This window comes from Lepidochelys kempii, chromosome 3, assembly GCF_965140265.1.
Source record: "Lepidochelys kempii isolate rLepKem1 chromosome 3, rLepKem1.hap2, whole genome shotgun sequence".
Lineage (NCBI taxonomy): Eukaryota > Metazoa > Chordata > Testudines > Cheloniidae > Lepidochelys > Lepidochelys kempii.
Genome location: NC_133258.1, coordinates 172465370 through 172492427, shown reverse-complemented (window position 1 = coordinate 172492427; position 27058 = coordinate 172465370). Strand labels below are relative to the sequence as shown.

At 39.4% G+C, this 27058-nt stretch overlaps 1 protein-coding gene across 9 annotated transcripts in view; it reads left to right on the top strand.

Moving 5' to 3' along the window:
- Positions 1-27058, top strand: part of THADA (THADA armadillo repeat containing) — a 288553-nt gene that overhangs the window by 11257 nt on the left and 250238 nt on the right. For 7 of the 9 annotated variants that reach the window (XM_073339065.1, XM_073339064.1, XM_073339063.1 and 4 more), the window contains exons 5-20: positions 5615-5763; positions 5925-5957; positions 7117-7165; positions 8714-8904; positions 11938-12032; positions 12156-12376; positions 13583-14274; positions 15005-15156; positions 15318-15473; positions 17704-17826; positions 18296-18419; positions 20053-20201; positions 21608-21821; positions 24602-24737; positions 25274-25410; positions 26659-26817. In XM_073339065.1, the coding sequence (XP_073195166.1) occupies positions 5615-5763; positions 5925-5957; positions 7117-7165; positions 8714-8904; positions 11938-12032; positions 12156-12376; positions 13583-14274; positions 15005-15156; positions 15318-15473; positions 17704-17826; positions 18296-18419; positions 20053-20201; positions 21608-21821; positions 24602-24737; positions 25274-25410; positions 26659-26817 (2780 nt within the window). Of the gene's footprint in view, positions 1-5614; positions 5764-5924; positions 5958-7116; positions 7166-8713; positions 8905-11937; positions 12033-12155; positions 12377-13582; positions 14275-15004; positions 15157-15317; positions 15474-17703; positions 17827-18295; positions 18420-20052; positions 20202-21607; positions 21822-24601; positions 24742-25273; positions 25411-26658; positions 26818-27058 lie in introns of those variants that run through there. The other 2 variants (XM_073339066.1, XM_073339071.1) reach the window with 2 other exon arrangements.

Here is a 27058-nt window from a genome sequence, read left to right as displayed (position 1 = left end):
CATAAAGAAGTAACATACATGTGACTTTATATTATTAAAATATAACTTAAAATAGACATTTGGGTAGAAAATAAAACTTATTTCCACAGTCAAAGATGAATCTTAGTATCTGTGTTCCATCTAGGTACGAAGAATTTTATTATGATAGCTGCTATGGTGGCACATGCTCTTGCTTTGATATTGTGGAGATACTATGGTTTTCATTAATTTTACACCTTTAATACGTTTGTGGTTTGGGATCCTGTATTTAAGTGTCTTAATTTCATACACCCCAAAACATAAGCAGTAAGAGGTTCTGTGCTCTAGCATACAATATAAAGCTTCAGTTATGCAGTGTATTCTGTGCTGGTGCCCCTCCTGTAGCTGCACAAAACTCCATTGATTTGAAATCATTGGGAGTCTGTGTGGCATGGGAACTTATATGCACGCAGCTAGTTGCAGGATTACAGCCTGAGGCCTTGATTTTGTGATGTAATGTGTGCTGGTGGACCCAGGATCATGCAAGCACAGAAGTCCAACTCCACACCTCTTTGTGCAGCATCTGATCCTAATTCTGTAGCTGCATGGACCTGATCCTTCGGTCTTTATACAGGCTAGACTCCTACCGGCCTCATTGCAAGGGGGGGTCTCGTTATTGCCGGTGATCTGTAGATTAAGGTGTGATGCTTGAGATTTGGAATTGGTGCAGCAGTGACTTAGTGAAAAAACCGTGGGTGAAATCCTGCCAAAACACCTATTGACTTAATTGAGATCAGAATTTCATTTTTGCGTCTACCGAAGGGATAGAAGGGAACAAGGAGTCATGGGGAGTAAGAGTCTGCTGGGGGGGTTGAAATCTCAAGGAGTTCTGGGGTAGGTGGTCTGGGAGGGTGGGGAAGAATTTATACAGGGGCACCTCACTGTTTTTTAGAGGCCTGTTAAATTTTGAGATATCCATATCCAGGCTCTACTTAGTTTTAATCCACCCCTGGATTTTATTCATACTATCCTAGGAGATTGAACAAATACTGCAGAGTCTTGGTTTGGAGTAATTTTAAAAACATTAAGGAAAGGCAACTAAATACTATTTAAAAAAGGAATCCAAAGTAAGCAATATGGGAATTTAAGCTGATACGTGCTCCACTTATTTCCTTTAATATAACGGCTGTATTCAAAAGCAGCAGTTCAGATTAAAGAATTTAAGACTAGTTTTACCCTTTGTCTATATGTAATTCATTAAATGTTTTCCAAATGTCATTTTAAAATGACATTTTTGGTTTGGATACAGCAACAAATAGATTTTAATTTAAAAAAAAAAACCACTTTGTTTTCTACAAAAGCAATATCACTGAAAGTCATTTGGTTCATGTTGCTTTAAAAACCACTCCTTTTCCATTGTGAGGAACTATGTGCCAGATTTAAGATAGGAAGGAATTTTTTTGGCTATTCTAAACCCCAATAAATAAGGGTTGATAGTGGAAAAGCTGACAACCATATATGCTATACTTCCAAAATTAAATTAGAATGTGTCATATTAAATAAAATATTTTAATAGGTTTAAATTAATAAAGTTAAATAGGTCATTGTCATAGAAACAAAATATTATGCTGTGTGTTTAATTTGAATTCTGAGTTAGAAAAGGGGCGAGGCGCTAAATCTAATAGCTCTATATTTTAATGGAACCTTGTGCGATTAAACAAAATTAATATAAAAAAGCAAATTACAGAACAATCAGCTATTGTCCAGTCAGATGTGAAGTAGTAAGGCTGGCAGATATTAAATACATTTGTGTTTAGTACAGTATTCTGGATTCCAGTGTGTGACGGGGTGGGACTCCACACTGCGGCGCATCTTACTGGATGTCCTGGGGATCAGCTCTCTTAACTAGTGCGCACTCTTCTGGTGCTGTCTCGCCACCTTCACTTCTGCTCCAGTGGTGTTTGCTAGCTTTTCTAGACCTTTGTTACCTGTTTTCATTTTTTTTCTATGTTGTGGTTTAAGAGGTTGCTTGTTTTGTTTTGTTTGTTTTTGTTTTGGACATAAAATGTAAAGCAAAGGTAGAGATTAATCGTGCTGTCTTCTCTGCTTTCCAATTTACTTGAGACATACTTTGATTCTCCAGATATTTCTAATTTTTTAAAATCTGTATTGGGAGCTGGACCCTCTTTACTTCTATTTTTTTTTATTTCCCCCCCCTTCCCGAGAACAATATTATAGCAAGGAAAAACCTCAAATCGGATGAATGACACTGAATAAATAAGTTATTGTAATGAGCAGTCCAAATGCATTCTGTGGGAACAAATAAAACGTTCGGTTGTTCCATCCCATGGGAAAAGGACAGGGGGGTCAGGAACCTCCAAGAGTTTGACCTGGTGGAGAATCCAAGTAGTTGTCTCCTCGGATGGGAAGCAGGAAAGAAGATTGAGCAGGAGGTGTAGCATCCCAACTTCTCAAATCCTAGGGGAGCTGTAGGGATAATCCCTAGTGATGTGGATGCAGAGATATCTGAGTGGAGGGCTGATTTCCTGGTGCTTCAGTAAATTAAATCCCCATGCAGCATTGCAGTAACAGTGGTAGAGGGGACCCAGTACAAATAAATGCTGTTTAAGCAGCATTTACTTCTAGTCAGATATTCACAGCATAAGTGAACAGTGGAAGACCCTTGGGTCTACCTCCCTGCTGTCTGTTCTCAAAATACAGAAGGAAAAGACCACGTGGAAGCCCCTTTGCTGGAGCACTTCATAGTTACAGATGTTTCAGAATAGCATAGTTAGGTGATGTGTATTCATTGCTCCTTCTCTTTTGTTTCCCCTTTTCCAAGAGAGAGGTGGTGGATCAAAGTTCCTTTCCCTTAGCCCGAGGTTAATAGCTCTTCTGTTTTGTGTTGAGATTTGTTTTATGACTCTGAAGACTAAATGTCAAAAGAAATGCCCAGTGCTCTTAAGGAGCTTATTTGATGATGTCAAATTATCAATCTGACACAATGTAGAACTCTGTTATAGGTAAAGAAATGGGTATATAGGGAGATATCTCTAGATTTTTCTCCAGCTGGAATGAGCAACGGGGAGTGGATCACTGGATGATTACCTGTTCTGTTCATTCCCTCTGGGGCATCTGGCATTGGCAGGACAGGATATTGGGTTAGATTGGACCTTTGGTCTGACCAAGTATGGCTGTTCTTATGTTCTATGAATTCCCTCATTATCAGTGTGTTATCACATTGGTCAGTCTTGCAGTTAAACTATGGAAATGTGATAATGGGGTGGGAGAAACACTAATTCAGTGAAATATGATAAAAGATCTGATACTGCAGCCTTTAATCAGGGGAAATTGATATTTATTCCAATCAGGATTTTTCCCTGAGTAATGACTACAGGATCAGACTCTAAATACACTTTTTTAATCTAATCTAATTTAATCTAATGTAAATACACTTTTAAGATTAATACTGTGGATACTATTGTTTCCTTGTTTGTTTCACAGTCTGAGAGGTAAATTTTCTTAGTGTTCAAGGTGTATACACTAAATTAAATGTTTGGGGGAGAAATCCTGACTAGTTTGATTTCCTATGAGTTATCCAAATAGTTTGCAACCAGAAATACTGTCCCATCTTCTATGGTTTCTCTCCTTATGTATGAAAAGTAACTTTTATAGCCTACTAATTTAGGGGACAACTGAATATTGAAATAATGTTAGTTATATTTAAGTGTGAGTGAGTGCTTGGCGTCCTATATATAAGTAGCTCCCTGCCCTGAGGATGGTAGTCAACTTTAAACACATGATACATTGGGTGACAAGGAATCTGAATCTTGCAGTGATAATCCCTGAAGGATTTAATGTAATAAATGTTTGTGTGAGGATTCTCTACTTTTTTTTGGGGGGGGGAGGGGAAGGGGGTTACGGTGTTAGAAGAGATGAGGAGAGGGAGGCTGCTGAAAGTCAAAGGGGCAGCATGGGAGAAAATGAAAAGATGAGTGGTGAAAAAGATGAAGGAGCAGTTACCACAGAGTACTTCTGGGGGGATTCTGTGTGGCAGTGCGCCTGCAGAAAGTGGCCTCCTCGCAGAATTCCTGTGCTTGCCTGCTGAAAACAGCAGCATTGAAAGTGGCTCATTGAAGCCGCGGCAGGAGGGAAGTGCGGGGGGACGACCGTGGGCGCAGTTTGTGGGGGAGATTTTCCCCCCCTCCAAATAGAGGTGAGGCATGGGGGGACATACAGGGTTACATGCCACTGCCCCCCGCCCCTTATTTCTGCAAGCGCAGAGCTGCCCAGCTGAAGGATGCTGCTTCTGGGCTCTGCTGACTCTGCAGCTGAACGCTGCCTCTTGGGTCTTAGTGCCAATCGTGCTCCCCTTCTGTGTGCTGGGAGCCTTTCTGTTTTCTGAGTAAGGGGGGAGGAATGAGTGAAGGGGTTTAGGGGATGGGGGGAAAGAGGCAGTGGGGAAGTCATGGGGGTGGAACAGGGCAGGCGGAGGGGAATGTTGGAGTGAGGGGAGGGGGATGGAGAAGAAAAGGGGATAGGGCAATTGTGCGGGGGAACCGGGAGCCCGGCATGCGGTGTCCCCTCAACAGCAGCTGGGGCTCCCCTGTTAAGCAGGCCTATCGAACCCTTACCCTGACAAGCCCTACCGCTGTATACCTGGACCCCTCCGATGAGCCTCTCACACCCAGACCCCCCCGCTGATCCCCAAGGAGCTACTCTTGGACCCCAACCCCATCAAGCCCCACTTCTCCAGCACGCGGAGCCCACTGAGCCCCTCGCACCCAACTTTCCTCCCCCCGCCAAGCCCCATCTCCCCACACCTAGACACACACACACACACACACACACACAACCCGCTGAGCCCCAACCACCTTCACCTGGATCCCCTGCGGAGTCCCATTGCCTCTGCACCTGGAACCCCCAACGAGCCCCTGTGCATCGAGGTCTCCCACTGAGCTGCCCGCATCCAGATTGCCCCACACAGAAACCTCTCACTCCACATCTGGATCCCTCCACACTTGGATCTTGCTCGGCTGAGCCTGACCTCACATACCTGGTGCAGGAGGGCAGGGCCCCGGGGTACTTTTGGGGCAGGCCCAGCCCTAGCACTGTTTCAGGGTCAGGTGGAGCCTCAGTGCCTAGTCCCTGTACTGGGGAAGGTGGGGGCTTCAGGGTGATCTCCCGTCTCCATGCCGCCAGGGGCCTGTGTTCCCCACTGCCATGCTGGAGACGCATTTATTTATTGACAAATAAAATTTGCAGAATTTTTAATTTTTTGGCACAGAATTCCCTCAGGAGTAACGGAGGCTTGGGAGAAGCTAATTTTTTAAAAACAAACTTTGTACCTCTGGATGTAATTAAAAATGCCTCGTGTCTTAGAGTAATGTAACTGAGGCTTGTTTCTGCTGAATATCTTTATACTTGCATTCATTTGTGTTTATTTTTTTCAATGTTGTAAAATGCCTTAAACTCCGGTCCTGTAATCAGATCTGCATGGGTACAGCCTTGCACCTGCACAAAACCCCATTCAAGTCATGGGTACTCAGTACAGGCCTGCATGGACCCAGTGGCAGGACTCAGACCTAAGTTTTTCACCAATTTGGCAACTTTGATATTGTGGCTGCTTTTTAATATTGATCTCATTCTATTGTAGTTCACTAAATGGGCTTCCTGAACACATTACGACTGAAGCAGTGCACAGTTTTGTTCGTTGTCTTAAAGAAGAACTAAAAACTACAGACTTATCCTTGTACAGAAAAGTAATGGACAATCTTGCTTCCTGTATGGAAAATTTCAGCCTAGGTATGATGACATGCAATATTATCTTTCATATTTTTAACTTATTCAATTGTGATTTGGAACTGGGTATTGTTTATAATGGTCTTGGCCTCACCCTTATTGAGATAAAGTAAATGATTGCTTCCAACACATACTTATTGAAATATATATTTCCCCCCCCACAGGTAAAGCAAGTATTAACAATTTATTCAAAGAAGGTAAGGTTATGCTATTTCTGTAGCAGATACAATAAATGTAACTTTTTTGATTGCTTATGTTTTCTTGAGAATAGCTTAAGACAGGCATAACATTTTAAATATGCAAAAGCCCCACTCTTACTCCTTTATGAAAACTCACATTCAACAAAAACTAAATGTGAAGAAAATATAAACAATTTTTGAACAGCTCTTCTTAGTGGGCTTACCAGAAATGAAAAGATTGCATGAAGATCTTTTTCCCCATTACAGTTGGAACTTGGTAGATTCGTCTGTTTTCCATGGTTTTTTATCTTCCATCTTCAACTCCCTTAGTTGCATTTATTGCTGTTCTGAATGAACAGATCTTAGTGGAACTTTTTCAGAGCAGGAATTGCTATTAAGTGACATGAGCCATTCTTTCTCCCACTTCCCCACCCTGAGGTTGAATGTGATATCTGTGAACCGTTACCAGCCTCTGCTGACCAAAGAAAGAGAACCAAGAACTGGCAGTGATGAATAATTTGATCTACCAATAGCACAGTTAATTACTGTATCATTTATTAGAGTCCATTTCTAGACCATAGGGTAAGGGCAACTTGATATATTGGAAAACTAGGTCTTTGTCCAGATAAAATTAATGGCCTCCTGTGGAATTGCAGCCTTATCCTGTGGGGTGCTCCAGAGCCTTCAGCTATCTTTAACTTCAGTTCAGCATCTCAGTGGGAGCTGAGGGTACTCAGTATCTTGCAGGATTAGGCCTTCTCAGCAAGAGAAAATTCAGCCCAGTAGTCAAGGCCGCACGGATTTGAAGACCCCAGGCTGTTGCAAAGTTGCATGAGCAAAGCTTGTGTGAGTGAGTTCCTTTCCTCCAGCAAGCTGCCAATCCTTATTTTGGAACCGTCTCTATCGACTTTCTCAGCATAACTTAAGGTTGCACAGCCCAGGGGAATTGTACAATTTTTATTATGGATTTTTTCCACTTCCTTTGAAAACTACTCCTATGAGACTATACTGAAGTTCAAACTTGATTGATATGTAATGTTGTAATGTTGCTTCCATTTGGCAAATAATTTTTCTGTCCATGCACGAACCTGCACACACACATGTGGGACCAATTTATATTTGCAGTTCAGTCTGTTTTTAAACAAAATAATTTCTTACTATAATTTATTTTTAATAGTTCTTCAGTTTCTGCAGAAGTCTCTCGTTGAAATACAGGAGGAAAACAGGCAAGTGAAATTAAATGTGAAATGAATTTAGCTATTTTAAGTCCACTCTGTGCGGAAGATACAGTTGACTCTGAATATTCTTTCTGGTGACCATAAATCCATTAATGATGTAAATGCCATAGTGATAAAGTTGATATGTTCAGAACTATGCCATGTAAAACAAGAAGGGTAAGGAGTTTCTTATCCCATCCTGGTGCATGCTGGAATGTAGAGGAAGGCGGGAGACAGAAAACCAGGATGTGGCAGTATAAGAGGCATAGAGTGGACTGTATTGTAGCTGCCAATCTTAAGGGAGACCTGTAAGTTGTGCATACTTTCTTCATTACAAAATTGGATTTGAACTGTGTAGTTCATGAATACCATTGAACCAAACTGTACAGAGAAATATGTATAATGTAGTCTTCCATTTCCCATGTGAGTTTTTTGTTTTAATTTAGTGTTTGTTATCAGATTAGTGAAGTGGTTGTCATTGGAATTTACCCAGGAACCTAAAAAGGACATAATAGAATTTGTCCGTTTTAAACACAGACTACCATTGAAACTGCTGGTTTCTCTGTAACCATGCATCTGGTAGATGCAACCCAATAAGTTGTTTGATAGTTGTACTTCGGGTTGGGGGATCATGCTTTCCTAGGGGCAGTGAAAGGGATTAAACACTGTGTCAACTCCCCTCTCTGTCACACCCATACTGAAATTGGAGTTCAGCTGACTAAGTTGGGCCTTATATGTGCTTTGTGCATCTACAGTTGAGTTGTGCATGTCATGGTGTATGTCTCTTATAACCAGTAGCACTGTGGAATTGAGAATACCCTAGACTCCATTGCATGCTATTGTGTACACAGCTCAATGGGAAGGTTGGTAGAAGGCCCACCTCACAGACATCTGAATGCTGTATTTTCATAATTAATAGTAGAAGAGGAAAAGATATTGGAAGAGTAGAGAGGAGTTTGTCCAGTTAACTTATCATGTAATACTGAAAAGGTGAAACCCAAGTTCCATCATAATGAATTGGGATTCTTTGGAAAGTTGGGACAGTACATCGCTCTTGTATGTTCCTTATGCACGCTTGCTAAACACTTATTGGTCCATTCTTTTCTTGATATTAATGAGAATGGAACCTTAGTTTACATAGCAAGGGCTGAATAAAATCTTTTCCATGTTGAGTTTTTAGTATTCCACTTGACTTTCCCTGTTCCGGGTTTGTTAAAAAATAATTACAGCACGAGTTATCTTGACTTAGATAAAATATCAAAAGAAATTGAAATGTCTGTGGCTGTTTTGTGATTAATCTTATTGATTGTAACAATATGAAGACTGATGAGATTTGTTCACAAAGTTTATGCGTCTGTTGAATCAGCATGCAAGGAGTTGTTTTTTAAAAGAAAAAAAAGAAAATGCCTTGGACTTAGCTTCCTGTTTTATTTTTATAATATTCTCAGTGGATAGAAAAAAGTAAGTAACTTTCTTTTCTGTAACTTTGGCAAAATATTTGCCTGGGGGAAATACAAATTTTAGTTAACTTTATTTGTATTTTTTTTCCCTTTTCAGAAAGCTTAGTGGAAATAGTATTGCTGAAACTCGACTGATGCATGATTTATTGATGGCCATTAAAGTTTCAATGATGCTACTACAGAAAGTACAAGAAAATTTTCAGGGAAGTCTTTGGAAGAAACCCAGTTCTCTTGTTTGGCAAAGTATGTGTGGTTTAGTGAAGAGCTTCACAAACTTTTTAATGGATGGTAAGTATCAGCAGTTTTTAAATACTATAAAGTTTGTTCTTAGTAAGAAACTGAAATAGTTCTTTGTTGCAAAACTTGTCTTTTGGACTTGTCCTCCTTCAGTTTAAGTCACTGAGTGTTGTATTGATTTTGGTAGCTTACTAAAATCCCAACCTTACTCCTATCATCAATCAGAATGAGCGGAATTTACAGAGGGAGAAATGAGACTTATCAATTATAGATATTTTTGATGAGTGAATGGCATTTCTGTTATCTTTCAAACTTTAAAAAATAGCTTCAGTGAGCATTGCCAGACCTTTTTATGTGTGCAAAAAATTTGTACCAAATAAATACAGGATTGTGCTATCAGAAGCACATATGGCAATGTTGCAGAAATACTAACTGTGGTATGTAATCTATCATTTAGTTCAGCTTCTATGCCAGATGACTGGAGGGTACCTAATGTGACATCAATTTTTTAAAAAGGCTCCCTAGGTGATCCTGGCAATTACAGGCCAGTAAGCCTAATTTCAGTATCAGGCAAATTGGCGGAAACTATAGTAAAGAATAGAATTATTGAACACATAGATGGACACGATTTGTTGGGGAAGAGTCAACATTGTTTTTGTAAAGGGAAATCATGCCTCCCCAATATATTAGAATTCTTTGAGAGAATTCATTGATTCTTTCTTTCAACAAACATGAGAACAAGGGTGATCCAGTGGATGTAGTGTACTTGAATTTTCAGGAAGGCTTTGAGAAAGTCCCTCACCAAAGGCTCTTAAGCAAAGTAAGCAATCATGGGGTAGGAGGGAAGGTTCTCTCATGGATCTGTAACTGATTAAAAGATCAGAAACAAAGGGTAGGAATAAATGGTCCATTCTGAAAATGGAGAGAGGTAAATAGTGGTGTCCCCCAGGAATCTGTAGTGGGACCAGTGCTGTTCAACATATTCATAAACGTTATGGAAAAAGGGTAAGTAGTGAGGTGGCAAAATTTTGCAGACGATACAAAACTATATAAGATAGTTATATCCAAAGCAGATTGAGAACAGTTACAAAGGGATCTCACAAAACTGAGTGATTGAATTTCATCTGCCATTTTGTTGCCCAGTGTTGATAAATGCGAAGTAGTGCACGTTGGAAAACATAATAGCAATTATGCATATAAAATGATGGGATCTAAATGAGCTGTTACCACTGAACTCCAAGATCTCTTTCTTATCATGGATAGGTCTCTGAAAACCTCTGCTCAATGTGCAGTGGCAGTCAAAAAAGCTAACACAATGTTAGAAACCATTAGGAAAAGGAGAGCTAATAAGACAGAAAATACCATAATTTCACCGTATTTAAATCCTAAATTAATTCACCCAAACCGTGAATACTGTGTGTAGTTCTGGTTACCCCATCTCAAAAATGATATACTGGAGTTGGAAAAGGTATAGTGAATGGCCACAAAAATTATGAAGGGTATGGAACAGCTTCCATATGAGGAGAGATTAAAAAGACTAGGACTTTTCAGTCTCAAAAAGAGTCGACTAAGAGGGGATATGGTAGATGTTTATAAAATTGTGAATGGTGTGAAATAAGAAAGTATTATTTACTCCTTCATATAACACAAGAAGCAGGAATTAATAGGCCTGAGGTTTAAAACAACTAAAAGATAGTACTTCTTTGCACAACACGTAGTCAACCTGTGGAACTCCTTGCCAGGGAATGTTGTGAAGGTCAAAAGTATAACTGGGTTCAAAAAAGAATTAAATAACTTATTGGAGGATAGGTCCATCAATGGTTATTAGCCAAGATGGTCAGAAATGCAACCTCATGCTCTGAGTGTCCCTAGTGTCTGATTGCCAGAAGCTGGGAGTGGATGACAGGGGATGGGTCACTCAATGATTGCCTGTTTTGTTCATTCCCTCTGGAGCACCTGGGATTGGCCACTGTCGGGAGACAGGATACTGGGCTAGATGGACCATTTGTCTGTGTAGTAAGAGGAGGCCCTGAAACATAAATTCTTGTATCAGAGGCCCAGTCTGAGGCCTGAAGCCTGAAACAAAGTAAAGCCTGAACCAAAGTACTTCCAGGCAGTGATAAGCAAAGCTGGGCTGTGAGCCAGAGGCAGGTCCCACTCACAGAAGTTGGCAAGAAAAGGTTGTTCGAAGTACGTGCATACACACACATAAGTGCTAATGAGAGGAACTTGTGCCAGGACAGCTGCAGAACACTCCACAGACATAACAAGGAACAGGCAGGTGCATCTTAAAGACAGAGTCAAAAGGACAACATGATGGATCGATTTGTTTGAACTATGATGAGTAATCTGTCTGGCAACGGTATAAAAATAGGTCCCGGAGCGCATATCTTTGTCCAGCCTAGGAGGCAGTGGAGTGTCCCGTCACTGATTGAGCTGTGTCCATTGCCAGGGAGCACAAATTCGTAGTATGCCCTGTAGAGTCTATAGGGAACTATTACTGTGCTTTGTTTGACAATAAACCTGGTTCGGCTTCCTTCGTACCTTACTAGAGTCTGTGGTCTTTGGGGGTTCTCTCGGGGTCTGCTGTGTTAGCTATCTGCGCAGAGCTGGGGCAGCACACAGAGGGAACACGCACGCAGCCAACTGTTAGCATCATCGAAGAAGAGCAGAGTACCACACTGGTAGCAACCGACAGCACTCTGATCCAGTTTGGCCGTTTTTATGTTCTTTCTTATGTTCTTATAAATAATCATCTCTATTTCCTTTAGAAATTTTGCTTACATTATATTTTATTGTAAATGTATAATATGAGCATAGCAGACACTGCCAGAGACTTCCTTTGTGAATTTGGGCAAGTCACTTAATATCTGTTTTCCCCCATCTGTACTATGGGGATAATATTTTCCTACTTCATTTGAGTATTTTAAGTTTTTAATTTTTTTAATACTCACCAGGAGCTCAGATACAATTGTAAATTGTCCAGAAAAATTAAAATAGCATATTTACAGTTCTAATAGTTTCTATCAAATAGAGCAAGCACTGTACAATAAAGAATGTTTTCTTTTTTCTATCTATCACAAGGAGGTCTCTTACCAACTGTTCAGACTACCTCAGGATTGGCTGTCATTCTCTTTACTAAGACTATGTTTGAGCCTGTTGAAAAGTTACCTTGTTTGGTAAGTATGTTTCTTCTCTTAAAATAAAGCTATATATATTTACTGCTACCATTTATTAAGTACTTTAATGTTCTATTTTTAATTAATCAGTAACACTGGCATTAATTGCTTTTGCTTTTGCAGGTCAGTGACTTGCTCCTCCACTCAGTGAAATGTGCTAGTGTACCAGAGTGGTTTGTGAGCAGCTGTGGGAACCTCTGTACTGAAGAGCTCTCTGATTCAGTCCTCCTCTTCCTTTGTCATGGAGCGCTGGCCATGTTAGAGTGGAAGAATGGCAGTATGGGTGAAAATGGAGAGAAATTACTCTTAGATATTGCGTTGGTTTTGTTATCTTTGGCTTCACAGTAGGTCTATATTTTTTTTAATGCTGTTTTATTAACTTTTTTCTGACCTCTTACAAATTCATTTCTGTCATTGAAACCATACCACTAACAATGTCCTGCAGTCCATATCCTTTTCTAAAGTTGGAAATTTAAATTACTCTTGTCCAAGTTTTGCCACCTTTAATACCTTATTCTGAGTAATCCTAATGATATCAATTATAAAATAAATAAAATATTTGCATATTTCATTGACTAAACGTGTTCACAGTTTTCCACTGTTTCCTGAAATGCGGAAATATGTAATTTTTCTTTTGATTTCAGTAGGACTAGCGTTGGAGTAAGGGATTACTCCGTATGAGAAAGTGTGGCAGACTCAGTGCTTACATCATAATGTAAATCTTATTTGCTAGATTTCATCTTTTCTGCCAAAGATTCTTATTCTCTTACAGAATAAAAGGAGTGGAACTCTTAAAATGTGATGAATTATGTGGATACAAGCTTTGAGTACTTGATGACCCTTAAAACTGTCATCCCTATTAAAATATATCCCATATCCAGCTCCATCCTCCCTACCTAAGGGGCCAAGGAGGTGGTTACTGTTTTTTACATTGCGTCATTACTAAACTTTGTTCAATTTTTAATTTTTTCTTGTAACAAAGAAAACATTTATCCTTTTATTTGTAAAGTAATTATATGAAAAATAGTAAAGCTGTTCAGATATCAACAAATACTCAATTTCTTATGGGCTTAGTCCAAATAGCCAGTCAATGCTATTTTTAAATTAAGACTATTTGTCAGGGAATTCTAGCAGTGATAATAATCCATGGTAAAGAAGAGAGGGTGGTTTATTGCAGTGTTTCTCAACAACTGATGCGGGGACCTGCACCGGTCCCTGAGATCTCCCTGACGCTATTTAGGAAGGCAGCAAACTGGTCCCTGGTATCAAAAAGGTTGAGAAACGCTGGTTAGTGGACTGAGCATGGAATTTGAGTTCTGATCCTGCTGCTGACTCAGTGTGACTTGTCACTTATCTTCTCAGTCTCAGTTTTCCCACCTACAGTGGGTGGTCACTGTTTCCTTACTTGCCTAAGGGGAAGGCAGAGGAGGGATATTATGAATTAATGTTTTTTAGTGCTTAAAAAATGTAAAACAATATTTAATAAGTAATACTGAGTGGATAATGACAAATGGGAACACTGCAGATTTTTTTTCTTTCTTCTTTTAAAGATTAAAAGAATCCAATATGGCAGTATCTTTATCTAGAATCTTAGCTATTTGGACTAATTCAGCATTGGATGTCCTTGAATCAAGCTCCCAAAATCTGAAGTGCAGTCTTAATGGAAACTCCAACACAACTGGGAAACTGCTGGAATATGTGTACACGCATTGGGAACATCCTTTGGATGCTGTTAGACACCAGGCCAAGTTGATATTCAAGAATATCCTGCGGATACACCAAGCCACTCTTAAAGGATCTGTTGTAAAATCAGACCCTTTCTTGTCAATGTTGACAGAGAGCTTGCTAAGTTTAGAATGGCATGTTAAAGGGAAATATGCTTCACTTGGCTGTCTTGTGGAGTGTGTGGGTGTCGAAAATATTTTAACAGTGGACAGAACAATCCCAGCGCAAATCTTGGATGTAATGAGTGATCAGACTCTTGCACCTTATGCAAGTGATCTTTTGGAAACCATGTTTATAAATCACAAGAGTCATCTAATATCTGCATTTCAAAAAACCATCTGGATTAATCACTGGCATGACACATGGGTATCTCCTCTTCTTTTAATATTGTGTGAAGGAAATCCTGACCAAACTACTTACGTAATAGATTACTATTTACCAAAACTACTGAAATGTAGCCCTGGCAGTCTGAGCTACATGATTAAAATTCTTCAGGCTTCAGCTGATGCTAATATTGGTAAGAAAATAAACTTAATATTTATAGTTCAGATGTTTAGATAAGCTGCAGCAATTGTAGAGATATGATTTCTGATTTGTTTTTTTTTCTTGGAATTAATAAGTGGGAGAGGCAGGGTGAGAAATTCCAGGCTTTCCTTAAATTGCTCTCAGCATAGCTGAGAGGAATTTACAGTGATGGCTGAGTGCATATATAAGAGCTTCTCCACTTTAAGTTATGTTTTTCACATCCTTACCATAAAACAAAATGTCACTCCAGCTTTACTTGTATTTTTTTAAATTAAGCCTGCCTAATAGTTTCCTTATTTATTAGTTTTTAGTAATAAAATGCATATAAATTTCTACAGTATTTATGTATATTTTGTTCATATTTCTTATAAACACTTGCACACAACAAGTGTAGAGGAAACAAATCAGTAAGCTTTGTAGTTCACTTTTCATAAAATATTTTTATTACAATGGGCAGTGATTAAAAGGTTTGTGGTGCTGTTGTAGCTACATGGCTTGGTGGTGGTTCTCAGAGTGGTTTAGTGAACTGCTGCTGTTGGTTCTCTGAGCCGTTTCTGACGGTACTTGGAATAAGGAATGGGGGACCTGATTGGATCCAGGAGAAGATCCTTCTCTTAGGATGTCACCCACAGACTAGAAAGGTGGGGGATGCCTGAAGTAGAGTATTGACATTCCAACCCGTAATGTGTCAATACAACAGAAATTATTTATTTTTTCTTTAGGCTCTTGCAATACCAGAGGTGCTCTTGGAGCCTTGATGGCATGCCTGAGAACAGCTAGAGCTCATGGACATTTACAATTTAGAGATATCATGAGGGATGGTCTCCTATCAACTGGATATGTAAAGCACGGTTTAGTTCATCAGCATAATCAGGTAGATGAAGAAAGTTATTTTTGTGCTTTAAAGTTTGAAGACTTGGTTAGCCTTACAATGTTTTGTTTTATTTCAGTATCATTGTACAAACTTTCTGTTTCAAGTATTTATTCTAGGTAAAAACAAAAAAAGTCTATACTTCACTTTGGGATGTTTTGTAGGTTCGCATTGATGCTTTAGGTTTGCTTTGTGAAACTCATCGGAGCACAGAAATCTTGACCATGGAAGAGATGCAGCTAATTCAGTTTTTTATTACCTACAATTTGAACAGCCAGTCTCCTGCAGTGAGGCAGCAGATTTGTTCCCTACTAAAAAAGGTAATCTTCAAGAATAAACAATGTAGTAAAGCCCATGTATTTATCATTTTTACACTGTTTAAAACCAAGTCTCTTAGCAAGTTATAAAATGGAGACTGTTCTTTCAACTGAAATATGTACTATTTGTGATCCGGTAATACTTAAAAGGTCTAGTTGTGGATCAGGCCCCATTGTATTAGGTACTGTACAAACCCAGAACAAAAAGATGACCCCTGCCCCATAGAGCTTGCAATCTAAATACAAGGTAACAGAGAGTTGGGAGAGTACAAGAAAACATTGAGACAAAATTCGTCAACATTTTAGTCAGTGGTATCAGTGCGTTATCGGTCTTCCTTTTGTACCATGATGCCTACAAAAAACTTGATGAAGAGTTTTGAGGAGGATAATGCGGTATATTTGAAGATGTTTATGGAGAGCTCCTCTCAAGCATGAGGGGCAGCATGGGAGAAACCAGCAAAGGTGCTTGTTTGAAAATTTAACAAGTGGATGATGGAGGCTGATATCCTTGTCCAATTGGAGACAGAAGTTGACATTTCGATTAGTGAATTGAGAAGTAGGTAGAGTGGCGATAGGCCGTGAAGGAACTGAAGAAAAGCAGCTTTTCCTCATGGTAAGGATAGGGGCGCCAGTGGAAGGATTCAAAGAAGGGTGACGTGGTCAAAGCAATGGGCTAGAAGAATGATCTTTGTAGCAGTATTCTGAATGGATATGAGCAGGGGAAGACTGCATTTGTCCAGGGATGTTGTTGTAATCGAGACATGAGGTGAAGGAGAGTTTTATCTGAATGGTGGGTAGAAAAAGCCAAAACAGAGGGATTATGCAGAAATAATCTGCAAGATGTAGATATAATCGGCATGTGAAGAGCTAGAGAAAGAACTGAATTGAAGAGGACACCCAGGTTACAGCTGAACAGCCAGCATATTGGTAGTGGTGTGCACAATGGCTGACAAAATTGGGCATGAAGGAGAATGTAGGCTTCAGGACAAAGATTAAGAGCACTGTTTTTTGTCGTGTTCAGTTTGAGCTGATGGCTAGACATGCATGGGGAGATGTCAGAGACAGGCTGACATTTTAGTTTGGACAGAGAAGACGGATCTCGAATAGAAAAGTTTAATCTGCGAGTTGCCAGCATAGGGAAGAGAGTTTAATTTGTGCTTCTGGGTAGTCTTATCAGCAGATAAGCTGTTGTGGGAGAAGAGACGGGGAGCAAGGACAAAGCCCTGTGGAACCCACTGAGAAAGTTGGAGAGGGGATGAAGGAGCATCCTCTGAAAGGTGTGCTGGAGGAGTAATCAGAGAAGTAAGAGGAGAAACAGGAAAGGACAGAGTCATGAAATTCAAGAAAAGACCAGATTTTAAGAAGAGCATCGTTGACCGTGTTAAAGGTGGCTGACAGGTCAAGCCACTGTGTTGGGCGGCATGAGGATGAGGACAGAGTGCTGGTTCTGAGCTTTGCTAGGAAGAGGATAGTAGAGAATTTTGCAAGGGCAGTGTCAGAGGAGTGCAAGGGGCAGAAGCTTAATTGGAGTGGGTCTAGCATGGGATTGGAGGAGAGGAACTCCAGGTGATGATTGTAGATCACATGTTTAGTGAGTTTAACGTTGAAAGGGAGATGGAGTGGTAGTTGGAGAGGCAAGTGGGATTAAAGGTGGGAGAGACTAAAACATGCTAGTATTGTCATGGAAAGAGAGAACCAGAGGAGGGTGAGAGGTAAAGGAGAAGAGTAAGGTAGGGGATAAGAGTGGACTGGAGAGCAATCAGGAAATGGGATGAGGTCACTGGGGCAAGTGGAAAGGTTAGAGGAGGACAGGAAATATGAAACTTCTGCGTATATGATGTGGGAGAAAGAAGAGAGAGTTGTAAGGATTAAGGAGCTGAAGGGAATAAGATATAAAGAAGTGGCTGTGAACTTTTTAGAGTGGGCATTCCAGAGACAGCAAGAGAAGGGGAGGAGGGGAATGGGTGTGAGGTTAGGAGTGGGGGTAGGGATGGAGGAGGTGCATGTGGTATCTAAATTTGTGCTAGCAGGAGAAGGGGGCAGATCAGAGTGGAAAAGGGAGAATCAAGGAATGATGTCAGTAGTATGATTATTACATGGTGCATGAACTTGTACACTTTTTGAAACTATAAGCAACTAAACCTGAAAACTTTGCCCAAATGTTTGTTTAAATCTGCTGTTAATCATACTTCTGTGTGTGTGTGATCAACTACATTTTGCTTGTGTTTAAAAGTTGTTCTGCAGAATACAAGAAAGTTCCCAGGTACTTTATAAACTGGAGCAAAGTAAAACCAAACAAGAATTAATTAAAGAATCAGCTAAATGGGATCATTTTGCAACCTTACAGCAGTATAAAGTAAGTATAGGAGCTGTTACAAGAAGTCTAATAATAATAATAATACTTATCATTTTTATAGCACTTGAAAAGCATTAACTACTAATTCTCATAACACAGTCAGGAAAATCAAAATGAAGGATATCCAGCTGCCTGCCTGGAAGGCTCTTCTCAATTTCACTTTTTAAGCTGGGCAGCTGAGAAACCAAAAATTCCATTTTGGTTTTCCCACAATGGAATTTTTTATGAAATCTTTTCCTGGTTTGGGGCAAAAACACTTTTTGAAAGTGCTTCTGTTGCTGCTTTATTTTTGTTTTATTTTATTTTTGTAGAAAGAGTTTTCCATTTTCTGGCCAGCTCTGATTTTTTGCCCACTGTGTTGGGCGTCATAACTGTGTGGGTGTCATCTTGTCTCTGATTTCTCAATAAATTTTAATTAATGTGCATAGCATGCAAACTGTACTCAGCACATGCCTTTTGTAATCTTCAGGATTTCATTTCATCTATATGTGACAAACTTTTTGAAGCCCTGTTTCCTGGCTCATCCCATCCAACCAGATTTTCTTCATTAACTATTTTGGGATCAATAGCAGAAATATTTTCTGCTCCAGAAGGTGAGGTGTTTGACTTTCATGGTGGGGCATCGGTAGGGTTAAAAAATGGGCTTGCTTACAACAGTGCACTGATTAATTGGGTACTCAATTTTTGTGTCCGTTTTGCAAAAGTTACACTTCAGGTGCAGTTTGCTATATTATTTCTTCTTTAAATAAAATGAAGGTGTCAACAGAATAAGAAAATTCTGGTTTAGGAATGAGTGTAAATTAAGGGATGATAAATGCAGTTTTCAGAAACTATGGGAAATCGAACATACTGCAGTTAAAATACCAAGACCATAAAAACTGTTACATCTGAAAAGACTTAAATGATAGTGGGTTCTCAGAGTACTGCACACTAAAATGGGGAATGTTTTTAAATTAGGTGATTGCTCATGTTCTGTGCTGGTAACGGTTAAAGTGTTGAGACAATTGTTTCTTTCAGTGTCAGGATTATTCGAACATTCTAAAGTATTCATAATAGGAGCCTGTTTGAAGTGTTTATAATTAGTAAATTCTGTGTTTAGATTGTATGAACAACTTAAAAATAAATGGTTTGTAAAAATTATCTAGAAAAAGCTAAGTATTATTTGAGCAAGAGAGCAGAATGACTCATTAAATTCTTGCTACATTTTCCTCTTCCCCAAAACATCTGTATGAATGAATTAATCTTATTTTCCTAAAACACTCTTGTGAACATCAAGTCGTAGTGGGAGGTATTAGAGGCTTTCAGAAATCATAGAGACCAGACTGAAGATATACTAATGAATTCAGGAACTAGACAATATTTTTAGAGGGGACTATATTAAAAATTTAGCTAATCTTATGATCTTATATGTGGGAGTAAAAGTGTGCTTTTCAAAATAGTGTTCACTTTAGAGTCTGTTGCTTCATTCCTGTTAATCCCAAGTAGTCAGTCATGGATAGTCAGCCCCAAATATCATCTTGTTTTTTTTAAGAAAAAATATTTGTAATTTTTTTTAATTTAATTTTATTTTTTAGCTTTTATGGTTTTGAGCTTTTAGAGTTCAATGTGGTCACATTTTCAATCTTTTTTTCAAAGTCATAACAGCTAGAGGTTTTCATTTAAAAAAGAAATTTGATTTTCTCACCTAATTACATGGCTAGAGCTTTAAGGAAAGCTAACTTGGCGAGAGTTGGCAAGTCTGAGCTTTGAGAATATTAGAATTTGTTTTTAATGTGGTAAGTACCTTTTGTACTCTCTAGGGCTTACTTTCTAGATTACAAATATATTTTTTTAAACAACACAAATTGATTTGTAGGCAGTGATAGGAAAACTCTGCATGTTGAAATAATGCATTAGTCTGTTTAGCTCTAACACAGTCTTAGAACTTGTCTTCATTGTGGGATGGTGCACATTAATGTGTTGAGCATTAATCGATCCATGTAGATCCTGCTGGCTCATATTAAATGTTTAACTAGGGAACATTGAATGCCCACCAGCAGGGTCTACATAGCCCAATTAATGCTCAACAAATTCGTGTGCGTTAGAAATCAAACTCCCATAGCGTGCATTATCCGACTATGTAGACAAGCCCTTAGAGTTTGCAGTAGTTCCATTAAATAAAAGTGGAATACAAATTCTTGTTGTGTGATAACAAAGCATAATGGCAACATCGGTTTCTTTGAACAGGTCAGACGCAAGCAGTCTTTCAGTTGGCTCAAGAAATTGATTCTACCCGTGTTCAAACTCTAATCCAGTGTTTTGCCAGCACTTTTGAGGAAGTAAAAGTTTTAGCATTTGAACTTCTTATGAAACTACATGATATGTTAGATTTACAGGTATGACACAATTTTAGTTTAAAGATACGGATTCCCTAAAAATCATACTTCCCATTTTAATTGTTTTATCAAGAACACAGACCGCATATCAAATGGAGAAGATCAAAATGCGATGGTCATTTTCACAGTAGCATGTGGTTTTGGTCTGATATCCTTTTTTTGCTTCATTGGTTGGGAGAGTAGGAGTAAAATGTAGTTGGGAAGGGAAAGGAACCTTAAGGAAATGACTTGCGGCCGCATGACCTTGTACTGTGATTGTATCATATCTCATAAATTAAGAAGGGGTCAGTCCAAGTCACTACTTTTGAAAGTATTAGAGATATGCGTGGTTCAATAGGTGCCAGTTTTCAATCTCCAGCATGTTTGAGACACTGTGTTGTTGAAGGGGCTGTTTTCTTGAAGAGGCATAAAATCCGAGGACCAAACCAGGTCATTGAAGATCCTGTGGCGCGCGCTGATTAGAATGGGGTTAGTGACCCAGGTGTTTGGGCAAAGTTCCAAGTTGTGTGGTTATATGCTGTGTATCTAAATTCCCCCATTAATATCAGTTGAATAAAGGTACTTTCTGCGTTTAAATATTGTGTTGCTATGTGTTGTTAAGCTGCTTCTGCCTTGACCCCTGGGGTGTTTCAGTTTAGTGGTGAATGACGTGAACACAGTATGTGCTTTGCACTAAAGAGTGAAAAGTATTGCCTGTCCGTGCCTTCTATTCTCCTCTGCTGTGCCTGCCTTTTGAAGGATATTGTTGAGGCATTTGACTTGCTACTGTTGTACCTTAGAACATTCAGTTCTTGGTCTCTCTTCCTTACACTGGTTCTTTGTGGCTGGTTTTAAATTTATTTTTCAAGCTGCTGCCTTTATTGTCTGCAAATTGTCCCCTTAATTAATCAGATTCTGGTTTATTTAATTCTTGCCATTTGTTACCCTGAAAAAGCTTGATTTGGAATGTATAAGCAAATCAGTGGGCAGCTGCTCTTTGTTTTTTATTGTTTTTGTGTGTGTGCTGCACAGTATATGTTGTGCTCTTTTATAATAATCTGCATAGGGCTTTTTCTGTATAAAGTCTGTTACCAGTTAAAATGCAGAAGAACATGTTTTGTTTTCATAATGTTTTGAAGTGTCTGAGCACTACTTTATATATGAAGAGTCTTATTTTCAATAGATCTGTAGGTATGCATTTGCTAAATGTTAGCAAATGTGCTTGTGCAAATCCCTGTCTTGACATACTTAGTTATAAGGTAGTTGGTATACAAAACAGATAGCTGAGAGAAAATGCACTCCAGTGAAGTCACTGAAAATCAAACCCCAAAGGGTTTGAATTAAAATAATTAGCACCGTTGATATGCAAACTCAAGAAAAATGTATATTGAAAATTACTGAACCTGTATTTTTTTTTTTTATTTCAGGATTCTGAAAATCTACATCTCTTATTTCAAGCAGCCATGGATCTTAGCATAAGTACTAAACCCTATGACTGTGTTACTGCCTCCTATTTGCTGAACTTTTTAATACATCATAAAGGGCTACTGAATGTCTGCTTAAAATATCAACAGGTTGCACATACATTTCAGATAAATGAGGATATGTCTGCAAGCACCATGGAAAAGAACACTTTAGCTGGTTAGTTCTGAGGAATAGAAACTTTTTGGATTTGTTTGTTTAGAAGCCTCCATCTTATTTTCTTGCTGGCTATTGTTATGGGCATTCCGGAAAGAAGAAATGTACCTAAACTTTCTATGAAATTAGGTTAGATTTAAGCAGTATACTTAGTATAAATAGAACAGTTTGAGAGCTGATAGCCCTTGCAGATCAACTCAGGGATGGCAACCTGCCCTAACCCCTACCCCAGCCATGTACTGTAGGACAGAAAACTGGCCCCGCCCTCCTGCACTAGATGTAGCCCTATAATGCTCCACTGCCTATGCCTTATTCATACTGAAAGCTTGGGCTTTCTTGTTGACAAACTGCTCTCAGCCCCTCATAGTCTTTTTAAGTACTAAGATTGGGAAGTCATAAATGCTGTAGAACCTCCTAATGTCTCAGGCCAAATTTTTAAACCTGGTATCTCAAAAGCCCCTTAAGTAATGGTTTGACTCCTAAAGTAAGTGCCCTGATTTTTTTTCAGTGGTGCCAAGCACCAGAAGCTCCTGTTGAAGTCCTGCTGAATTCCTAATGGCCTGTGGTTGGCCCTGTAACTATAAAAGACAGGTACAAAACAAGGGCCTGATCTTTTTTTTGCTCTGTGCCTCACAATTTTTCTTACCCATCTTTTTAACTTGGAGCAGGGGTGTTAGACTCATTCTCTGGAGAGGGCTCAATTCCATTTGCATATGGGCTTGGGTTAAAATTTCAGAAGATGTTGACCCCACACCGTATTCCACACTGATACCAATGAGCAGTTTGCACAGAGGTCAATGGTAGAGTATATCCTTTATGCAGTAAATAAGCTTTTATTTATTTACTCGGTACTTTATCATTGCTTTCTGCATTGCTCAGTGTGAAAATATGTGTACTTTTTGGCCTCACTGCTATTTCTGCTGTTTTTTTTTCTCTTTCTTTTCATGGTCTCTTCTGCTGTTTTTCCTTTGTTTTCTTTCCTGCAGCAACTCTTAATTGCCTCCCCATGATCTGTGTCAGCTTAAATCTCAACCTCTTCAGCACTCCACTGCTAAAATAAGCAACAAAACAATATTTACATTTAAAATGCCTTTAGGCTTTAGAGTTAACACTCCCCCCCCCCGCCCCCCAAGTAATTAGGCAGGGGAGTTTACTCCTCGGAATCATTGTTTCAAGTGATCTGCAACCTCAGACACACAGCACTGTGTTGGGTACATTCTATTCACATTTGGAAGGTTTTAATTGCAGCTATTAGGACTAGAAATTTTTTTAAACAAAAGCTTAGATTTTGCACGGTGAGCCTACATATGTTGTGTGGGCCCCACAAATGCATTCTGTAGGCTGGATCCAGCCAGAAACCCTATCCATCTGTCTGTCGTAGATTCTGAAGTATCTGTGTACCTCAGTCTTTTAAAGTATTTTTGACACCTGTGATTTAGGGCTTGTCTACACTACCAAGTTTTGTGGACAAAACTTATGTTGACACCCAAAAGTCGACAAAACAAAAATCGCCAAAGGGTGTTCACGCTTGCTCCCTCTGTCGACAGGTCATGTCCACACTGGGGACACCGTCATTGACAGAGTGAGCAATGCACCGTGGGTACGTATCCCCCAGCGCAGTGTTGCGGGAAGGAAGAGCCGATCGCTGCGCATCTTGGGATTCTCTCCCAGTTCTCCCACAGCCCCCTCAGCTGCCGAGAGCAGCAGCATGAGGAGCTCTGTGAGCTCTCCGTGCTGAGGAATGGCAAAGCAGCACAGCAGTCTGCCCCTCTCCCCCTGCAGCAGCAATCTGCCAGCTGCTGTGTTCCTGGTGCCGGGCAGAACAGGAGCATTGCAATGATTTGCTCTTTGTCCGTTCCCCACACGGAGCAGCACACCGATACTTCCCGGAGCTTTGAAAGGGGAGGGGCGCATGCCTGCAGGGCAGTGGAGATCAAAACTCTGAGCAGAGCAATCAGGGCAGGCATTGTGGGATTCTGGCGGAAGCCAGTTCTGTTGACAAAACAATCAGCAGTGTCTACACTGGCTCTTTGTCGACAATAAAGGGAGGGGAAAAGACAAAAGTCTCTCAGGGGGTGGAAGTTTTTTGTCTCCAAAACTGGGCATTTTTCGCTACAAAAGTCCCATTGTAGTGTGTACACTCTTGCTGTTTTGTCTCCAAAAGGAAGTTTTTGGCAACAAAACTTGGTAGTGTAGACAAAGCCTCTATGTAGATACCTTTGTCCTAAAGTATGGAGAGGGGTGATGATGCTCTCCAGTACAGTGTTTTGGGCCAACCTGGTGGTTGTCTTTCAGCGCCACCCCAATATAAATGTTGTAGTAAGGATGGGAAAGGGGCTGAGTAGAACTGAAAATCACTTGTCTTACGTGCCGGAATAAGGATTTATGTGGTTGATTGGAGGCATCCAAGTTTGAACGTTCTGCCAAAGAGGTTGTTATTTAACTAACCCTTCTTTAAGGGCAAATTCTGCCTTCTAATATGTGTATGTTCCTTCCATTGACTTCAATGTGAGCTGTGTGATTGTGTCTGAAGATAGTGTTTGATCATTAGTCTTTACAGACAATAGTCAACTCAGGCTAAGCTTGCAAATTGACAGCTTATTGTTGGACACTGAGTGAATGAAAAATGTGGATATTGTGTGGGGAGAAAAACTTGAAGGACAGTGACAAGTTTAAAGAGAACAATTACTGTGCATTTTACATTAATTGTCTTGCTGGCAAACTTAATCTGTATATGTATTTAAAACCATTTTCCTTTTCTGTGTAATGCTTTTTTATTCCAGTAATCAAATATTTGTTAGCAAACCTCGAGCGAGAAATATTCCAAGCTGAGAAGTCTCTGCTGCAAGCAGCAGCTTCATTCCCAATGTACGGGAGAGTACATTGTATAACTGGAGCTTTGCAGCAGTTACCTTTAAAGTAAGTAAAACATACTGCTGTGTGTAGTGATAAATCAGTACTGAAGTCAATTCAGCCATTCACAAGAACATGAAAGAATACCATCTAATTCACAATAAGATCAGCAGTGTATAATCCTAATGCAGTGGTTCTCAAACTTTTGTACCCCTTTCACATAGCAAGCTTCTTGGTGTGACCCCTCCCCCCGCACTTATAAATTAAAAACACTTTTTTATATATTTAACACCATTATAAATGCTGGAGGCAAAGCGGGGTCTGGGGTGGGGGCTGACAGCTCGTGACCCCCCATGTAATAACCTTGCGACCCCCTAGGGGGTCCTGACCCCCAGTTTGAGAACCCCTGCCCTAATGCCTGGATTCTTTACTGTTTAGGTTTTTTTTTTTTAATAGGAGCGGACTTCATAATTTTGATTTATGGAACGTCTTATTTAAAATTAATTGTATAATAAAGTGCAGATGTTAATTTTTATTTCAATTATTTCTTGACGTTTTGAATATATAATTACTTTAAATTCCTTGTTTGTATTTTCTTAAAGTAACTTGACCTTGATGACTGAATGGAGGCAGATGGTTGCAAAGCTTATTTTAATGTCATACAGACTTTCGTCTGTAGTATCTCCCATTGTCCAGAGTTCATCACCAGAGGGCCTTATTCCAATGGATACTGATTCGGGTAAATGAAATCCATTTTAGCAATAATTGAGGTTGCTAGAGTTTTATTTAACATAATTTGAATGCTTGTAAGTCCAAAGTTATGAATGGTTACAAACAGTTTTTAATCAAATGTCTGCAATATATTTGTAATTGACAAAAAGTACTTGAAAAAAATTGTACATTAGCATTTAAAATCCTCCTAGGAAGACACAGTATGTATTGGGACTGGTCCTACTAGACTACTCTGTCAGACTCTCTCAGCACGTACCTGCAGTCTACCCATTTGGAGCTCCCCTTATCCTTACCCCTAACCCTAGTGACCAGCATCCTGATTCAACTTTCCCACTAGCTACCATCCTTCTGAGTCCCACAGAGACAAGTGAAGGCAGTAAGTTTGTTACCACTTTAAGGGAGGCTGAGTTAGGACATAAATCCATTCCCCAGATGCCAGCAGTCGCATACCCCTGCCAGATATACAGAGCTATCGGTGGAAGCTTTGAGTTAGCATCTGCCTTTGCACATGGCCCCACAAAACTAATACTGGTCCTGGTAGGGAACTCTAAGCAATATAGACTGTAAAGTCTGGGCCAAATGTTGCTGAATTTATGTATGTGAAATACTCCTGTTGTCATCAGCCAGGTTACTTTTTTGCAGTGCTTAATTTGTGCCAGGGCTGAGTCCTGATACTTCTAGGAATGACAATTCATAGCCCCGGCAACTCTGGGCTTGCTGTACTAGTTATGAATGAACTTATTACTTGAGCCCCCGCATCTCTTTCATTACAAATTGTGCACTGCTTTGAGTAAGGTGAGCAGCACTACCTGCGTTCAATTTTTGTTCAAGTTGAGTTTAGTTATACATGTTTGATATTGTAAGATAACAGTAAACAGTAACTTCTTTTGTTTTAAAAGTTCTTAGATATGTACTAGACTTTTTCTTTTGAGTTGTTTTATTTTAAAATATCAGAATCTTAAACCATTAGCTAACTTGGATAAAGGACTTATTTTCTCACACTCTAGTGAGAAAGCATTAGTTTGAAGCATAAATATGACAAAGTGAGTAGAAGGAAGACTGTTTTCTTAACAAAGACAGAACTGATGATTAGGGAGGTATTAGCTTTTTATTACTAACCAGCTGTTTTCTAGTAATGTACCTAAAAAGGGTGTGTGTTTGTGTGGGGGCGGAGGGGAGGAGGGGTGGGGCTGTGAATGACAAATGTCAAAATGATGAATTATTAGCTTAAATATTCTCCTATTTTAAAACTTAGAAACTGCAGGTCGTTTGCAGATGATCCTGCATGAAATACAGCCACGAGATACAAATGATTATTTCACTGAAGCAAAAATATTGAAAGAACACCACAGAGTAGACTTTGAAAAACTGACTGACAACAAACCAGTTGAAAATGTTTGCCCAGAAATTAGAGGTAATTCAGAAGCTGCTTTTTAAAATTAAATCAGGATATTTTCCACAGAACAAGCAATTTTCTGTGGATGATCCAAGTTAGAAGTTATTTGGTATGTATAACATTTCACTTTTAACAATAAATATGTCAGAAGCTAGTTTATTTGTGGGCATGCTTTTAAAGGTTAATTCACTGTATTTCTAGAAGATTGTGGTTAATTATCTCTCTCTGGCTACAAGTGAAGATGAGTCGTTTGCTGTTG